Here is a 16,491-nt window from a genome sequence, read left to right as displayed (position 1 = left end):
TGTGGTCAAAGTCTGGATATCAGTGAGGTTTCATTTTTAGTAGTGTTAATTTGTATTTCTCTAATAATGAGCAAAATGATTTTTTTCTTTCTGTGAGCTGCGATCTGACTGAATATCACATCTGTATCCGGGACTAGACTGTCAGTTCCATGGGGCAGGGGGCTTTGCTTTTTCTAGCTGTTGTATTAGAGTCTACAAAAATGCTTGGGCGTCCTGTGCATCAAAAATGTGTGTGTGTGTGTGTGTGTGCGTGTGTGTGTGTGTGTGTGTGTGTGTTTAGTGGAAGGGTGGAAGAATAAATGAGGGACTAGGTACACTCATTACTCCTTTCTTGCTAAGATCAAGCATAAACTAGGAAATAGGATCAATCCCAGAGGAATCCCATGGTGCGCCCCAGCAGAGTCAGTGGGGCCAGGTGGGCTCGGCGCTGACCCCAGAAATAAAGGCCGAGGGGTGCACTTTCTGTCACCCCATCCGGACCCCTAGTGCCCTAGCCCCACACACCACGCCCCCGGAGTGCCCTCTGCGGTCGGAGAGACCCTCGGGTTAGTGCGCAGTGTTCCCGCAGCCCTCCAGGTGTCCCTGTGCCTCCCCGCCACCCCCCTCCACCTCTGCCGCCCCCTTGATGGCCCCACTGACAAGAGGCGAGGTGGGCGTGCATTCGTTTATTGGCGTCTCAGGGGGAAGCTAGAGGGTTTGGAGAAGCCTGGAGCCGCGGAGAGGTCGCAGCCGGCCCCCGGCCTGGCGGCGGCGCTCAGCGGTACTTCTCGGTCAGGACGCAGGACACGATGGACAGGAACTTGTCCCAGGCGGTATGGGCGTCGGCCGTGAAGTCAGCGGGGAAGTGCGAGGCCACCGTGACCAGCAGACAGTGGGACAGGAGCTGGGGGGCCCGGAGGGCGGCTCAGCGCGAGGCCGGGGAGCTCTGCGGGGGCTCTGGGGTGGGCGGAGCACCTTCTGCGGCCGAGACCCCGCCCCGCCCCCCCTCCACCCCCCCCCCCCCGCCTCGTCCCCGCCAGGACCCCGGCCCCCGCGCGCACCTTGAAGTTGACCGGGTCCACGCGCAGAACGTAGGCGTGCATCTCACTCAGCTTGGACAGGGCGCCCGCGATGTTGTCGATGCTCCTGACCGCATCGCCCAGGGCGGCCGCCACCTTGGCGCCGTGCGTGCGCAGGTGCGCGGAGCCCGGGCGCAGGTCGAAGTGCGGGAAGTAGGTCTTGGTCTGGGGGTAGCTGGCGAAGAGCCTGCGGGAGGGCGGGACCTGAGCATTGGAGGAACGTGGGCCCCCGTCCACCTCTCTACGACCCCTGCGTCCTTCTCCGAGCTTGAGGACCCAAGTGCGACCTCACCACCGCCCTGGGGCCTTCCAGCTCAGCAGGTGCACCACCTCCTGAGGTGTGCTGTGCTCTGACTGCTGCCCCTCCCCCAAGCTGCACCCCATGGTCCCAAGGCCTTCTGCCTCCACACCCTCCCAGCACCCAGGCTCGCCCCTGCTCCCCACCTCAGCCCTCTTCCAGGGTCTCCTCGCTCCCAGCTGGCCCTGCACACCCACCGTAGGCCTCCAGCCCGTTTTCACCTCTCCTCTGGCCACAAAAAACCTCCTTCCCAACCCCTGACCGGGCTCCTGCTGTACCTACCGTCTGTCAGAAATAATGCCACCTGCAGGCACATTGCAAGGGAGATCTCTTAGGGAAACCACCTGGGACCACCTTGCCCCAGGATTAGAGACCCTGGTGCTTGGAGATGCCTCACTGCCTCCTTAGGCATGTCAGGTGTTGGGGGAAAACACATCCACACCCCTCTGGTGAGATGCTGGGCCTGTGCTTGTTCAGGACTCAGTGAGCATAGGGTCCGTCAGAAGTCTGTGCAATTCATCTGCCCCCCTCACTGACCCCTTTCTCAGAGAACCCCCACCTCGCTGACCCCTCCTTAGGGACCCTTTCCGCAGAGAGCCCTCTCCTCACTGGCCCCTGTCCTCACCAACTGCACACTGTCACCTACGGGGCTCCACCCCAGCCCATCTGGCACTCACCTCTCCAGGGCCTGGGTGCCAATGGCATCCGCCTGAGTGGAGATCTTGCCCCACATGGACAGGATGATGGCCTTCTCAGCCTTGGTCAGAGACATGGTGGTGGCTGAGCTGGAGCCGGGTGTGCCCAGGACTGGCCTCTGTGTGCTCACCCCCCGGGATCCCTTTATACACACAGAGCCGGGGTGGGGGCCAGGCTGTGGCCATTGGTCTGGAGAGGGGAGAGGGCTGTGGGGGTGGGGTCTCTTATCAGGCCCAGCGAGGATGGGTGGTCACCAGTCCCTGGCGGGACTGGTGGGGTGAGGGGCTATCACTCCACCCTCCCCTTCGGCCTTAGAGGGGATGTTGGCCACAGCCTGACCAGAGTCCTGGAGAGATAGGGGCCCAGCCAGCCCAGGAGGCCATGCCTGGGTTTATAGCCCAGCTCTGACCATCCTCTTCCACTTCAGAGTCACAGAATGGGGCAAACCAGAACGTTAGCTCAACACACTGTCCTTGGGCTGGAGCGGGCCCCATTTCTGCCTGCCGGGCTCCTTAGTGGGATTCTGTGGCTAGCCCAGCCTGGCCACGTGTCAGCCTCCTCTCCCTCTGGCTCTGTGATTCCTGGGTTGCCTCTGAGAAAGCAATGGTTTTGTCCACGTGTTGCTGAGGAGAGATGGACTGACCCCCTCTGAAGAGCTGGATGAAGTATCAGATTAATAAAAGAGAATTCTTGTAATCTGTGCTCATAGGGGTTGCCGTCCTGCTCACCATATCATCGTTGTGACATGATGAGGCAAATAGTTGTTTACACTTTATTTTAACATCAAACAAAATTGACTTTTTTTAGTATACTGCTCTGTGAGTTTTGACATGCGTAAATTCATTCAACCCCCGCCACAATCGGGACACACAACAGCTCTATCCCCCTCGCAAGAAACTCCCACATGCTGGGGGCCTTTGCCATCTCACCCGCCTTACACCTGAACTCTGACAACCACTGTAATTTTGTCTTTTTCAAGAATAACATATGATTGAAGTCTATAGCACGTTATCTTTTAGGACTGGCTTCTCTTACGCAGCGTGATACCCTTTATACCTCTCCGTGTTGTTACGTGTGCCAATAGTTCTATTTATCACTGAGTCATGCTGTGTGGAATGAACCTGTCACAGTGTGTGCATTCCTTCGCTTAGCGAGAGTTTTCCCACTTTGGGACTATTGCTAAAGCTGCCACGAACGTTGTGTGAGCGCAAGTTTTCATTTCTCTAGGGGATCCTTTATCTAGGAGAGGACTGTCGGCTCATGTGCTACGTGTGTGTTTCTAAGAAACTGCGAACCTTTTCTAGGGTGGCCGTACCATTTTGCATTGTGGTCAGCCGTGCCGGACGTTCTGGTCGCCACGTGTCGCTGCTGGCCTCTTTACACTGCAGTCGTTCTGATGGGCGGGCGAGGGCGTGGTGGTGTGCCTTTACTCCGCATTTCCCCCGATAACCAGCGACGTGAGGGTCTTCTCATGTGCTTCTCTGCCATCCGTACGTCTTCTTGGTGAAATATCTGTTCTGCTCTTCTGCCCATTTTTACAATAAGCTCTTTGTTTCTTACTGGCGAGCTCTTTGAGACACACTCTGTAGACATTTGCAGACACGCTGGGTGCAGTCTTTTGTCAGATGCTTGACTAGCGCATATCGTCTCCTAGTCTGTATCTTGTCACTTCAGCCTCTCGATAATGCTGCGTGCAGAGCCAAAGTTTTGATTTTGATCGAGTTCAGGTTACCAAGTTTTCCTTTTATGATTCATGCCTTTAGTGCCACCCCTGAGAGCACTGTGTCCCATTCCAGGCCACAAAGACTTCGTCAGTGATTTCTTATCAAAGTTAGTAGTGTATATTTCATGTTTGGATCAGTGATACGTTTGGAGGTAAGTTTTTGTGTATGGGTTAGTTTTTGTTCCAGTTTCTTTTGGTTTGGTTTGCCTCTGAGTTGTTGCCACACCATTTACTGAAAAGACCATACATCCCCTACTGGATTTCCTTCTCCTAATCCTTTGTGAGAAATAAATCTGCCGTATTTTTCAGGTCTATTTCTGGACTCTATATTCTGTTGCATTTATCTGTGTGTCTATCCTTCACCAAAACCATACTATCTTGATTACTGTTGCTTTATGTTAAGTCTTTTTCTGAAAAGATTTTTTTTTATTCTTTATTATTTTTTAAAAGTTTATTTTACTTATTTTGAGAGAGATAGAGAGCATTGGAGGCAGAGAGAGAGAGAGAGACAGAGACAGAGAATCCTCACCAGGCTCCACACTGTCAGCATGGAGCCCCATGTGGCGCTTGAACTCACGAAATGTGAGATAGAGACCTGACCAGAAAGCAGGAGTCGGTTGCTTAACTGACTGAGCCACTCAGGTGTCCCACTTTGTGTTAAGTCTTGAAATTAGATACTTCCCAAAGAATAAGAGAAATACTGCAAACCACGTGTCTGATAAGACACTGGTCCAAAATATTTTTTAAAAATCATACAATTCAACAATAAAAGGATAAAAGAATTTTTAATAGACATTTCTCTAAGGTATACAAATGATCAGTAAGTTCATGAAAAGATGCTCAACATCATTACTCATGAGGGAAATGCAAATCAAAACCAAAAACAGGTTCCACTTCACACCCCCGAGGATGGCTATGATCAGAAAGACGAAATGCCAAGTGTGGACCAGGATGTGGAATTGGGATCTTTACGTGCTGTTGGTAAGAATGTTCCCACATGACCAAACTGACTCTTCTACTCCGAGGTACATCCCCCAGAGAAATGAAAACATAAGGTCACACAGGAGCTTGTATGTTCATAGCAACATCATTCGTAGTAGCCAAAAAGTGGCTCAGTTGGCTCCTGGGTGGCTCAGTCGGTTAGGTGACTGACTTCGGATTGGGTCATGATCTCGCAGTTTGTGGGTTCGGGCCCCGCGTCGGGCTCTGTGCTGACAGCTCAGAGCCTGGAGCCTGCTTCAGATTCTGTGTCTCCCTCTCTCTCTCCCCCTCCCCTAGGGGCTCACGCTCTGTGTCTCTGTGTCTGTCTCTCAGTAATAAATAAACGTTAAAAAAATTTTTTAAAAGTGCGAACGACCCAAATGTCCATCAGCTGATGTGGGATAATCCACGCAAAGAAATAGCGTTCAGTCACAAAAGGGAATGAAGTACCGCTACGTGAACGAACCTTGAAAACACACAAGTTGTATGATTCCATTCATATGAAATGTCCAGAACAGGGATATCGATAGAGAAGGAAAGTAGCTTAGGTAGTTTAGACACGGGGAGTTGGAGGGTGTGGCTGCTAGGGTATGGAGTTTCTTTTGGGGTGATGAAAACATTCTAAAATTGATTGTGGTAATGGTTGCACAATCCTCTGAATATACGAAAACTGCACACCTCTCCTGCTCACAGTCTCTCTCTCTCTCTTTCCCTCTCTCTCTCTCTCTCTCTCTCTCTCTCTCAAAAAAAAGGCTTCTGAGTTCTCTCACAGTTCCCAGGAATGGCCCTGAAATGGGAATAAGGGCACAGAAGCAGGAGGCGAGACTGAGGAAAGGGAAGGGATTTGTGTCTGGGGGAGTGGCCAGCCGTGGTCATGGGGGCCTGTCCACAGGGGCCCTGGGACTCTGCCCAGTACTCACATGTGAGGTCTAGGACTCTGTCGCAGGCCCCCTTCCTCCAATTTCCCTGGCCGTGTTGCTGCCCCCATTGGGCAGTCTCTTGACCCCAGAAGTCTGGGGGAAGTCCCAGATTTGGAGGAAACTACCCTTCTCCAATCACCCCCTCGGGGCCAGCTTCCTGCTAGCAGCTTTCACAAGAGCATTTGTTGTTTATTTTTCTGGCTATATAGTTAGTATCTTATCAAGTAATGAGTACTGGGATCCATGAAAGGTAAAGGGGGACCACTAGGACCCAGGCCGCAGAGGTCCTGCATGGATGCCTTCCCAGGCTGCCCTAGCAGGGCTCGGGGGCAAGGCTATCCAGGGCTGCACTGGAGAGAGCAGAGGTCCGAATCGCACACCACCCTCACTGGCAGCATCTCAGAGTCCACATTGGCCTGCCTCATTGGGCTGTTACAGAAGTCAGAGCTCATTGTCACTTCCTGGACAATCCAGCAGGTGCCAGCGGCTGGAGGGACCCGGGGGTAGGCTGGCCCTGCTTTGGGCCTCCGCACCTGTAACAGGATTGGGAGCAGGTGGTCTCTAAGTGTGGTCCTACCTCAAAGCCCTCACAGTTTCCTGGACAATGATGTGCCCAGGGCCAACCTTTGCTCACATCTTCCAACTCTTCCCTGCTAACACCCCACACCTCTGTGCCCTCATTATACATTTAAATAATTCTGTTTAGGGGCGCCTGGGTGGCGCAGTCGGTTAAGCGTCTGACTTCAGCCAGGTCGCGATCTCGCGGTCCATGAGTTCGAGCCCCGCGTCAGGCTCTGGGCTGATGGCTCAGAGCCTGGAGCCTGTTTCCGATTCTGGGTCTCCCTCTCTCTGCCCCTCCCCCGTTCATGCTCTGTCTCTCTCTGTCCCCAAAATAAATAAACGTTGAAAAAAAATTTTTTTAATAATAAATAAATAAATAATTCTGTTTAGTAACCTAATTTTTGAAGACAACTTAATTCTTGGAAATGAAAATTCCAAACCCGTACACCCAACCTGGGTCCCCTCTGGCCAGGGCCAGGAGGCCTTATCAGTCCTGCCACTTGTTCTGGGCCCAGTGGAGCCGCCACTGTCTGTCAGAGGGCCAGGCAGGGCTCACACACCCTATCTCGGACCCACCTTGACCCCTCCACCTTCTCGGCAGCAGTGTTCCTGCCCAGAAAGAATCACCCACTCACAGTAGTAGCTACGATAACCTTGAATTCACGCTGCCGCGTTCTGCGGTCCTATGGTGACAGATTATCCCTCCTAGCAGTGAGGTGGGGGCTATTCATACCCCATCTGAGAGGTTGCAAATGTAGAACCGGGGTTTACAAGGTTAATTACCCTGCTCAGGGCCAGCCAGGGGCTACTCTCGGGAAGGGTCTGTGGACCCCATCGCGGCCTTCTGCTGAGTGACCAGGATCCTCTGAGCTCAGCCCCAACTACACAAGCTCTGAGTGAGCCCAGGGCTTGCAGTTCAGCCAATTCCAGCGGGTCTCAGCGTCCAGCAGGAGCACTGCCCAAGCTCGGGCTCCTTGTGTCACAGGCAGGGGAACCGAGGCCCAGAGACAGAAGAGACTTGCCTGAGCCCCAAAGAGCCTGCAGTCTGGCCCGCACAAAACTTAGGTCTCGTCTACCCACTGGGGTGTTTCCCTCCTTCACTGAAACTTTAACATTTCGTAACTCTCCTGTGCCTCGATTTCCTTGTCTTAAAACATGTAATGATAATAAAAGAAAGCTTCTCCCACAGAGACCTGTGAGGGCAAACACACATGGAGAGTGTTTGGTGCTGTATCCAGAACGCAGAAGGCAGGTGATCAATGTCAGTGAGAACCACGGCATTTCTCATGTCCCAGGTCGACTGTTGCCTGACCTAAAAGACTAAATGGTGAAGTTCTTAGAAAGCTAGCACGGAAGTTTCTCTTCACCTTGGCCCAACACTTATTTCACTTTGTAGAAAACTGGAGCAAAATTCACATAATGCAAAATTAACCATTTCACAGTGAACAATTTGGTGCCATTTTGTATGTTCACAACGGCATGCGACCATCATCACTGTCTGGTTCTGGAGTATTTCCACTATCCCAAAAGGAAACTTAGTACCCTTTATGAATTGCCCCCCCCCCCCCAGCCCCCGGCACCCACTCATCTGCTTTCCTGGCATTCCACGCAGATGGAATCACACAGTATGTGGTCTTTGCTGTTTGGCTTTTCACTGAGTATCATGTTTTCAAGGTTCACCCACTTGTAGCAGGTGTCAGTGCCTCATTTTTATGGCTGAGTAATATCTCATCGAATGGAAATATCAGAATTCGTTTACCCATTCATCCATTGATGGACACTTGGCTTTTCTAAATAGAAAGATACAACATTTTTCTTTTACAAGAGAATCTCTCTTCTATTTTAAGTTTATTTATTTATTTTGAGGGAGAGAGACAAAGCACAAGCCAGGGAGGGGCAGAGAGAGAGAGGGAGAGACAGAGAATCTCAAGCAGGCTCCACACTGTGAGCACAGAGACCAATTTGGGGCTCGAACTCATGAGCCGTGAGATCATGACCTGAGCTGAAGTTGGACACTTAACCGACTGAGCCACCTAGGTACCCCGAAAGGTACATTTTTTTAAAAGTTTGTTTGTTTATTTAAATGTTTATTTATTTGGGGTGCCTGGGTGGCTCAGTCGGTTAAGCGGCCGACTTCGGCTCAGGTCATGATCTCACGGTCTGTGAGTTCGAGCCCCGCGTCGGGCTCTGTGCTGACAGCTCAGAGCCTGGAGCCTGTTTCAGATTCTGTGTCTCCCTCTCTCTGACCCTCCCCTGTTCATGCTCTGTCTCTCTCTGTCTCAAAAATAAATAAACGTTAAAAAAAATTAGAAAAAAAATAAATGCTTATTTTTGAAATAGAGCACGTGAGTGGGGAAGGGACACACACACACACACACACACACACACACACAGAGACAGCAGATCTGAAGCTGGCTCTGCACTGACAGCAGAGAGCACGATTTGGGGCTCAAACTCACCAACCACAAGGTCGTGGTGCTGAAGTCAGATGCCTAACTGACTGAGCTAGCCAGGCACCCCAAATTCATTTATTTTGAAAGGCAGAGGGTGAGAGCATGAGGACGGGAGGGGCAGAGAGAGAGAGAGGGCGAGAGAGAATCCCAAGAAGGCTCTGCACCGTCAGCCGGGGAGCCCAACATGGGGCTTGGACTCACAAACCGTGAGATCATGACCCAAGCCGACATCAAGTGACAGATGCTTAAGTGACTGAGCCACTCAGGTGCCCTAGGTACAGTTTGTTTATTTATTTATTTATTTATTTATTTATTTATTTATTTATTTATTTATTTATAATGTTTATTTATTTTTGAGAGAGAGAGACAGAGCCTAAACAGGAAAGGGGCAGAGAGAGGGGGAAGATACAGAATCTGAAGCAGGCCCAGGATCTGAGCTGTCAGCACAGAGCCCGATGTGGGGTTCGAACTGAGGAGCTGTGAGATCATGACCTGAGTGGGTCTGCCACCCAATCGACTGAGCCACCCAGGTGCCCCCAGCATTTTTAAATAGGACCAAAAAATAACGAAATTTGACTGCTAACTAAATAACTAAATGATACACTTCTGTTCAACCAAGAACAGTATTAAGAGAGTGGAGGCAAACAGCAGAGTTGAGGAAGATAATGACAGAAAACTGACCAGGAACTTATATCCAGAATATATTTTAAATTCCTATAAATCAGTAAAACTAGCAACACAGTAGACAAACAGGCATGAGTTGGATACTGCAAAAAACAAAACAAAACAAACAAAAAAAAACAGGGAAATCTTATGCCTGGAACTAATGCAATATTGTGTGTCAACTACACTCAAATTAAAAAAAAATTTTTTTTTGAAGAGGAAATTTAATTGAACTGCAAATGTGTGAACAGGGGCCCAACCTCACTGGTCACCAGGAAAATGCAAGTTAAGACCACATGAGACACTACTACACACTCATCAGAAAAGCCAAAAGCTAAGGAGAGCGGCAGACCAACCACAGGAAATGCTTGGAAGGGTAGCCCATGCACCGCTGGCAGGGCTGCGAGGTGGTGTAGCTACCTGGAGAGAAGTCTGGCATTATCCGCTACAGCTAAAAATACGCATGCCCCTAGAACCAGCAATCCTGGGAACGTACCCCATAGAAGGGCAGGCACGTGGCCATCCAGGGACACGTGCAAGAATGTTCATGGCGTTATTCCTAACAGCCAAGACCTAACAAGCAACATCCAGCCCCAGCGCAGTGGATGACCTGAGGTCTGTTCCTACAAGGAGATACAGCACAGCGATGAAAAGGTCCTCCCCACGACGTGGCTGGCCTCTCACAGACACGGGTGAAAGAAGAGAGACGTGAAAGAGGGCACGTGGTATTGTTCCATGTATCTGAAGGCCAAAGGCAGGCAGAAACAACTGAAGTGCTGAAGGGCGCATGTTTGTTTGGGCGGTAAAAAGTGATTGAGAGGCAGGAAGGTAAGTCAGGGTGGGATCACCTTTCAGGAGGATTGGGGCGCTCGGTACCTGCTTTATAACAACTCACGAAGCTCCACTGTGTGCCCTGTGCTATAGTTCACAATGAAAAAAAGGAAAAGAGAACGGGACGTTTGCTCACAACGATGGTTTGTGGGGCTTGGAAGTTTCAGGAACAAAGAGGCCTCCTGTGGCTCCCTCTCCTTGCAGAGGCGAAGGATGGGGTGGGGGTTCTGCCAGGATGGAAAGAGGAGGCCCTGGAGGACCGAAGGGAGGTGAGGATCATCCGCCGTAGGGGAGACAGCTGCCTGGGAGTGGGATCCTGGAATCCATGGTCATTACCTACTGTTAGGGGACAGGGCAGCCCCCCAGGGTCTTCTGGCCACAGTTTCCCCAGACGCCACAGCTGGAGGGATTCTCCCAGGCACATTCCTCACTGACACCTCTCTGTGCTTCACCCCAGGGACTCCAGATTACCTACCTCTGCCTGATCTTCCCTCTGACCCTCAGCCTCTTCTCACTCACACATTCTCTTTTGTTTGTCAGTCTGTCTGTCCACCTCCGTCTCTCCCGCTGCCTCTCCCTGCCTCTCCTCTCTAGAAACCGAAAGGAGCAGCACAGCCTTACACACCCTTACACACCCTTATATAGGCCTGTGAGCCTGAGGTGGTGCTGGACTTTCCTTCCGAATCAAGAGACAACAAGTGAAGACCAAGGATGGCTGGGCTCATCTCAGTCTCAGATGAACCCAGAGAGGCACAGCCACACTCCAGGCAAACATCCTGGGGCCCCCTGCGGTTGGCAGCATCACTTCTCAGGACAGTTAGCAAACAATCATAAAGCCAAGGGACGGTGGGCACAGCCCTAGGACAGGGGAACACCGTCTCGTAAAAAGAAGGGGCAGCTGGGACGTCTGGGTGGCTCAGTCTGTTGAGCATCCGACTCTTGGTTTCCACTCAGGTCAAGATGTCACAATTCGTGAGTTCAAGCCCATTGTGGGGCTCCACGCTGACAGCAAGGAGCCTGCTTGGGACTCTCTCTCTCCCTTTCTGTCTCTCTCTAGCAAAACAAATAAATAAACTTAATTTAAAAAAAGAGGGGGCAGCTGTGAAATGTAAATAAAGGAGAGACCAGGAAGGAGAAGGCCACACTTCAGTCTGGGAAGGCAGACTCTCCCTCCGGGACACACGCAGGGAGAGAGCCTTACCTTGTCTGCAGGGCTGACGGGGCATCCATCAGATGCTGCTCCCACCCTCAACCCCTGACTCTCTCACCATCTCACATCTCAGGTATAGAAGAAATGGGCACCGCGACATGAATAAAACGGCAGCACGGTGCCTGGCGTACGTGTTTTCCATTTCAAAGGGCTCGTCCAAGCCAAATTTTCTCTAAGAATAGTTTCGCAAAATATCCGTGACGAAAACTCCCTATACAGGAGTTTCTGATTCTATAAAAAAAGTCCAGCAGGATTTTGTGCGGATACCTCTTTGGCTGCCTCTAAAATTCATATGGAAAGGCAAAGGAACTAGAATAACTAACACCATTTTGGAAATGAAGGATAAAGTGGGAGGAGTGACATTACGCGACCCTTTCACAGCTGTAACGAGGTACAAGTTACGCAGCAGGCACTTCACTTATTTAAAGCGTGCGTTTTTAGACTCAGGGAGTTATACAACCATTACCACGATCTATTTTATTTTATTTTATTATTTTTTTTAATGCTGATTTATTTTTGAGAGAGTGAGAGAGAGACAGACAGAGCATGAGCAGGGGAGGGACAGAGAGAGGGAGACACAGAATCCGAAGCAGCTCCAGTATCCGAGTTGTCAGCACAGAGTCCCACGCGGGGCTTGAATCCACGAACCGTGAGATCATGACCTGAGCCGAAGTCAGACATTTAACCGACCGAACCACCCAGGCGCTCCTATGTTGGAATGTTTTCATCACCCCAAAAGAAACTCCATACCCTAGCAGCCACACCCTCCAACTCCCCGTGTCTAAACTACCTAAGCTAGTTTCCTTCTCTATCGATATCCCTGTTCTGGACATTTCATATGAATGGAATCATACAACTTGTGTGTTTTCAATGTTCGTTCACGTAGCGGTACTTCATTCCCTTTTGTGACTGAACGCTATTTCTTTGCGTGGATTATCCCACATCAGCTGATGGACATTTGGGTCGTTCGCACTTTTAAAAAATTTTTTTAACGTTTATTTATTACTGAGAGACAGACACAGAGACACAGAGCGTGAGCCCCTAGGGGAGGGGGAGAGAGAGAGGGAGACACAGAATCTGAAGCAGGCTCCAGGCTCTGAGCTGTCAGCACAGAGCCCGACGCGGGGCCCGAACCCACAAACTGCGAGATCATGACCCAATCCGAAGTCAGTCACCTAACCGACTGAGCCACCCAGGAGCCAACTGAGCCACTTTTTGGCTACTACGAATGATGTTGCTATGAACATACAAGCCCTTGTGGGATCTTATGTTTTCATTTCTCTTGGGGATGTACCTCGGAGTAGAATAGTTAGTTCGGTCATGCGGGAACCCTAGGTTCAACCTTTTGAGGAATTTCCTGTTTTCCACTGTGGCTGCACCATTTTACATTCTTACCAACAGCATGTAAAGATCCCAATTCCACATCCTGGTCCACACTTGGCATTTCGTCTTTCTGATCATAGCCATCCTCGGAGGTGTGAAGTGGAACCTGTTTTTGGTTTTGATTTGCATTTCCCTCATGAGTAATGATGTTGAGCATCTTTTCATGAATTCACTGGCCATTTTTCTGTATTCTTTGGATAAATGTCCTTTCACATCCTTTGCCCATTTTTCTTAAGTTTATTTAATTTTAGTAATATCTACACCCAGCATGGGTCTCAAACTCAGGACTCTGGAGATCAAGTCACACACTACCTGCTGAGCCAGCCGGGCACCTCTCTGCCCATTTTTCAGTTGGTTGTCTTTATTTTGAGTTGTAAGTTTGTTTTTTTTTTAAACATTTTGGATACAATTCCCTTATATGATTTGCAAATATTTTCTCTCATTCTGTGGGTGCTCTTTTTACTTTCTTTGGTGGTGCTCTTTGAGGCATAAACGTTTTTAATTTGCTAACTCCAATTAATTTTTTCTTTAGCCACTTGTGCATTTGGTGTCTTATCTAAGAAACCCTTGCCTAGTCCAAGGACAAGAGGGTTTACTCCTATGTTTTCTGGTAAGAGTTTTATGCTGTTAGCTCTTAACTTAGGTCTATGATCCTTGTGAGAGATTTTTTTTACTCTCGGACTTTACTACTTTACAAGTCTTAAGTCTGAACTTTCTGTCCAAAGCAAGTGTTAGAGTGAAGAAAGCAACATTTTAGGGGCCTGGGTGGCTCAATCCGTTGAGCATCCGACTCTAATTATCACTTCAGGTGTGGTCTCCCTGTGGTCAGAGGAGCCACTCTCAGCATAGAGCCTGCTTGGGAATTCTCTCTGCCTCCCTCTGCCCTTTTCCCCCTCACGTGCTCTCTCTCTAAACAAACAAACAAACAAAACAAACAAACAAACATACATTAAAAAAAAAAAGAATGCAACATTTTGATACAGCCTGCTTGAACCCCAAAGGCACACCCCAGCCACACCTTCCCTTTCACGCTAGTGGGCGGACCCCGTCCGCACTCTGGACAAACAGACGGCCTGCAGGGTGCGCCCTGCTTCCCTAGAAGGCCTCGCGCCTGCGCAAAGGTCGCCTGCGCCTGCGCACTCAGCACCCATCTGCGCGCAGGCTCCTTTTGAGCTGTTCGTTGGCCCTGACACCGAGGCCTTGCGAGCTTCGGGAGACGCGCCGGGTGGTTCGTGGGTTTGGAAGCTCCCGGCGCCCCGCATTTCTGCGACCTCGGGCGCGTCCTGCTCAAGCCCCCTCAGCCCCGTCCTGGGAGCCTCCTCCTCAAGCACCCTTATCTGGTCCCAGCCTGTCCTCTGCCCTGGGCCCTGTGGCCCCTCCCCCACCCCGGCCTCCCTCCCGGGCCCGGCCCGTCCTCCTCGGAGCCCGCTCCCCACCTCCGCCCCGGGCCCTCTGGCCCCTCCCCCTCCCCGGCCCCCATCCCGGTCCCAGCCTGTCCTCCTCGGAGCCCCCACCCCGTCTCCGCCCACCGCAGGATGGGCGACAACACCAGCCCCATCAGCGTGATTCTGGTGAGCTCGGGCAGCAGGGGCAATAAACTGCTGTTCAGGTATCCCTTCCAGAGAAGCCAGGAGCACCCGGCGTCCCAGACAAGTAAGTGAGCGCCGGCAGAGGGACTGGCGCTCCCGGGCGTGCGCCCGGCGGCAGGATCGGAGCAGCGCACGGAGGCGGCTCCCTTCCCTCCCCGCCTCGCACGTTGAAACTGAAGTCGTTGACCTTTTCTTTTCCTGATCATGTAGTCCGTGCCTACTCCTTAGAGTATTTGAGAAGTACAGAAGAGTAAAAGCAGAGAAAACTCACTCAGTTCAACATGCCAGAGGCATGATTGCTAACGTTCGTCAGTACCTCCAGCCTTTTAAGAATAGGTCGAAGTACTGTTTGAATGTATTCAGCTTGGAACAAACACGAAATGACATGTCATCTGAAGTTTCCCCAGTTCTGCTCCTTTCCTATCGCAGGGATAACCACCTGCCATTTTGGCGGTTGTCCCTCCTGTACAGATATGTATGCAGAGAAAAACAGTGCCTTGTCTTGGGGATTTTCCCCCCGCATGATACATCGTTCTGCAGTTGGTCTTTTTTCCAGTAAACGATCTTCCTTGGAGCGCTTTTCCAGTTTAAAAAGAGATCACCCTCACTCATAGAGCTGCACATAAGAACATGATAGACATTTAGGTTACTTGCAGCTTTTCACTATCATGAATGTGCAGTTCCTGATTTATATTTTGGTTTAACTTTACTTTTAAATTTGTTAACATGGTACACCGTTTTAAAGGTACCAAGGGGTATAGATGATGAAAAGAAAGTTCTTTCCCACTATTGATCCCTAGCCACTCATTTCCCCTTATAGGGGCAGCTGCTATTACCATTTTCCTGTGTGTTTTTCCAGAACCTTCTGTGTGAATATAAGCATATACACACATTTTCTTTTCTTTGTTGTATTTATTTATTTTTTGTAGTACTCTCTAAACCCAGTGTTGGGCTGGAACTCAGGACGCCGAGATCGAGAGTCCCATGTTCTTCAGAGTGAGCCAGCCAGGCGCACCCACACATTTTATTTTATTTTATTTTTTTATTTTTTAAAGTTTATATTATTTTATTTTTGAGAGAGAGGGACAGAGAGGGAGAGTGAGAATCCCAAGCAGGCTCTGCACTGTCAGCATGGAGCCTGGTGTGGGGCTTGATCTCATGAACCATGAGATCATGACCTGAGCCGAAAGCAAGCGATGGATGCTTAACTGACTCAGCCACCCGGGTGCTCCTACATGTTGTATTTTCTAAGCAGAAGTGAACACACTGTGCACACTTTTCTGCCATGTTGTTTTCATGTTCACTTTACATCTTGGATTTAGGTTCAGAATGATCAGAATCATGGGATGAACACACTGTGATTTATTCATTTAGGCCTTTGTTGATAGGCTTTTGGCTAATACAAACAGTGTGAATGTCTTTTCTGTATACATTATCATTTTTCAGAATATAGGGTCAATTCCCCCCGGGGGGTGGTTGGATCTAGGGAAAAATGAACATATTGATCTTCAGTAGATCAGATTTTTCTGTCTTTGTTAGTGAGATGGGTGAAGTGTCTGATCGTGATTTACATGTGCATTCGTCGTAATGACAGAGAGCATGTTTTCCTCTTTTCACAGCCATTTGGATTTCCTTTTTAGTGAATGACTTACTCATAACCTTTGCCTAATTTCATCTTGGGTTTATTTTTTCCTTATAGGTTTGAAGGATCTCTTTAAATATTTAGGATAAAATAGGCCTTTTCCTGCGACAAAGCCACACATTCGTAGCCAGTTTGCTTCTGTGTGGTTCTTGCTGCATAGAATTTTGACTTTTATGGAGTCAGGTTTTCAGTCTGTTCTTTTGGAGTTTCTGAGTTTTGTTAAATGTAGAAAGGCGTTCTGTTCCTCAAGGTTAATGGAAAGAAACAAGACCTGTCTCGTGTTTTCCTATCTCATATTTACTATATATGTATTTTTTAATGTGTTTCTCTTGGTGTAAGTTGGACGCTCCTGGTAGGAGTTGGTGTCTTCTGCACACTTGCCGAGAGTGAGTTGTGTGTGCACCTCCCGGAGCCTTCTGAAGCAGGTGCTATGATGGGTGAGGAAGGATGTGGGAACATGGGGCTGCAGAGTGGTTGCTTCAA

General features: G+C 49.8%; 2 protein-coding genes across 6 annotated transcripts in view; one reads left to right on the top strand and one right to left on the bottom strand.

The window, feature by feature from the left end:
- Positions 1-650: 650 nt before the first annotated feature.
- HBZ (hemoglobin subunit zeta) lies at positions 651-2,274 on the bottom strand. Its single transcript, XM_053213201.1, has 3 exons — positions 2,034-2,274; positions 1,041-1,245; positions 651-883 (listed from the first exon to the last, which is right to left on the bottom strand). Exons 1-3 carry the CDS (start codon positions 2,126-2,128, stop codon positions 755-757), a joined length of 429 nt encoding a protein of 142 aa, XP_053069176.1. The 5' UTR covers positions 2,129-2,274; the 3' UTR covers positions 651-754.
- An 11,708-nt stretch (positions 2,275-13,982) lies between these two features.
- The window catches only part of NPRL3 (NPR3 like, GATOR1 complex subunit), a 42,648-nt gene continuing 40,139 nt past the window's right edge, over positions 13,983-16,491 (top strand). For 2 of the 5 annotated variants that reach the window (XR_003415492.2, XM_027043784.2), the window contains exon 1: positions 14,126-14,430. Coding sequence is in view for 4 of the 5 variants with exons in the window: in XM_027043784.2 (XP_026899585.1) it covers positions 14,313-14,430 (118 nt within the window). In the remaining variant the exon portion in view is untranslated. Of the gene's footprint in view, positions 14,431-14,584; positions 14,754-16,491 lie in introns of those variants that run through there. The other 3 variants (XM_027043786.2, XM_027043785.2, XM_053213399.1) reach the window with 2 other exon arrangements.

Source organism: Acinonyx jubatus, chromosome E3, assembly GCF_027475565.1.
Source record: "Acinonyx jubatus isolate Ajub_Pintada_27869175 chromosome E3, VMU_Ajub_asm_v1.0, whole genome shotgun sequence".
NCBI lineage: Eukaryota > Metazoa > Chordata > Mammalia > Carnivora > Felidae > Acinonyx > Acinonyx jubatus.
The sequence above is the reverse complement of the archived record's forward strand: the minus strand, read 5'-3'. Positions and strand labels throughout refer to the sequence as shown.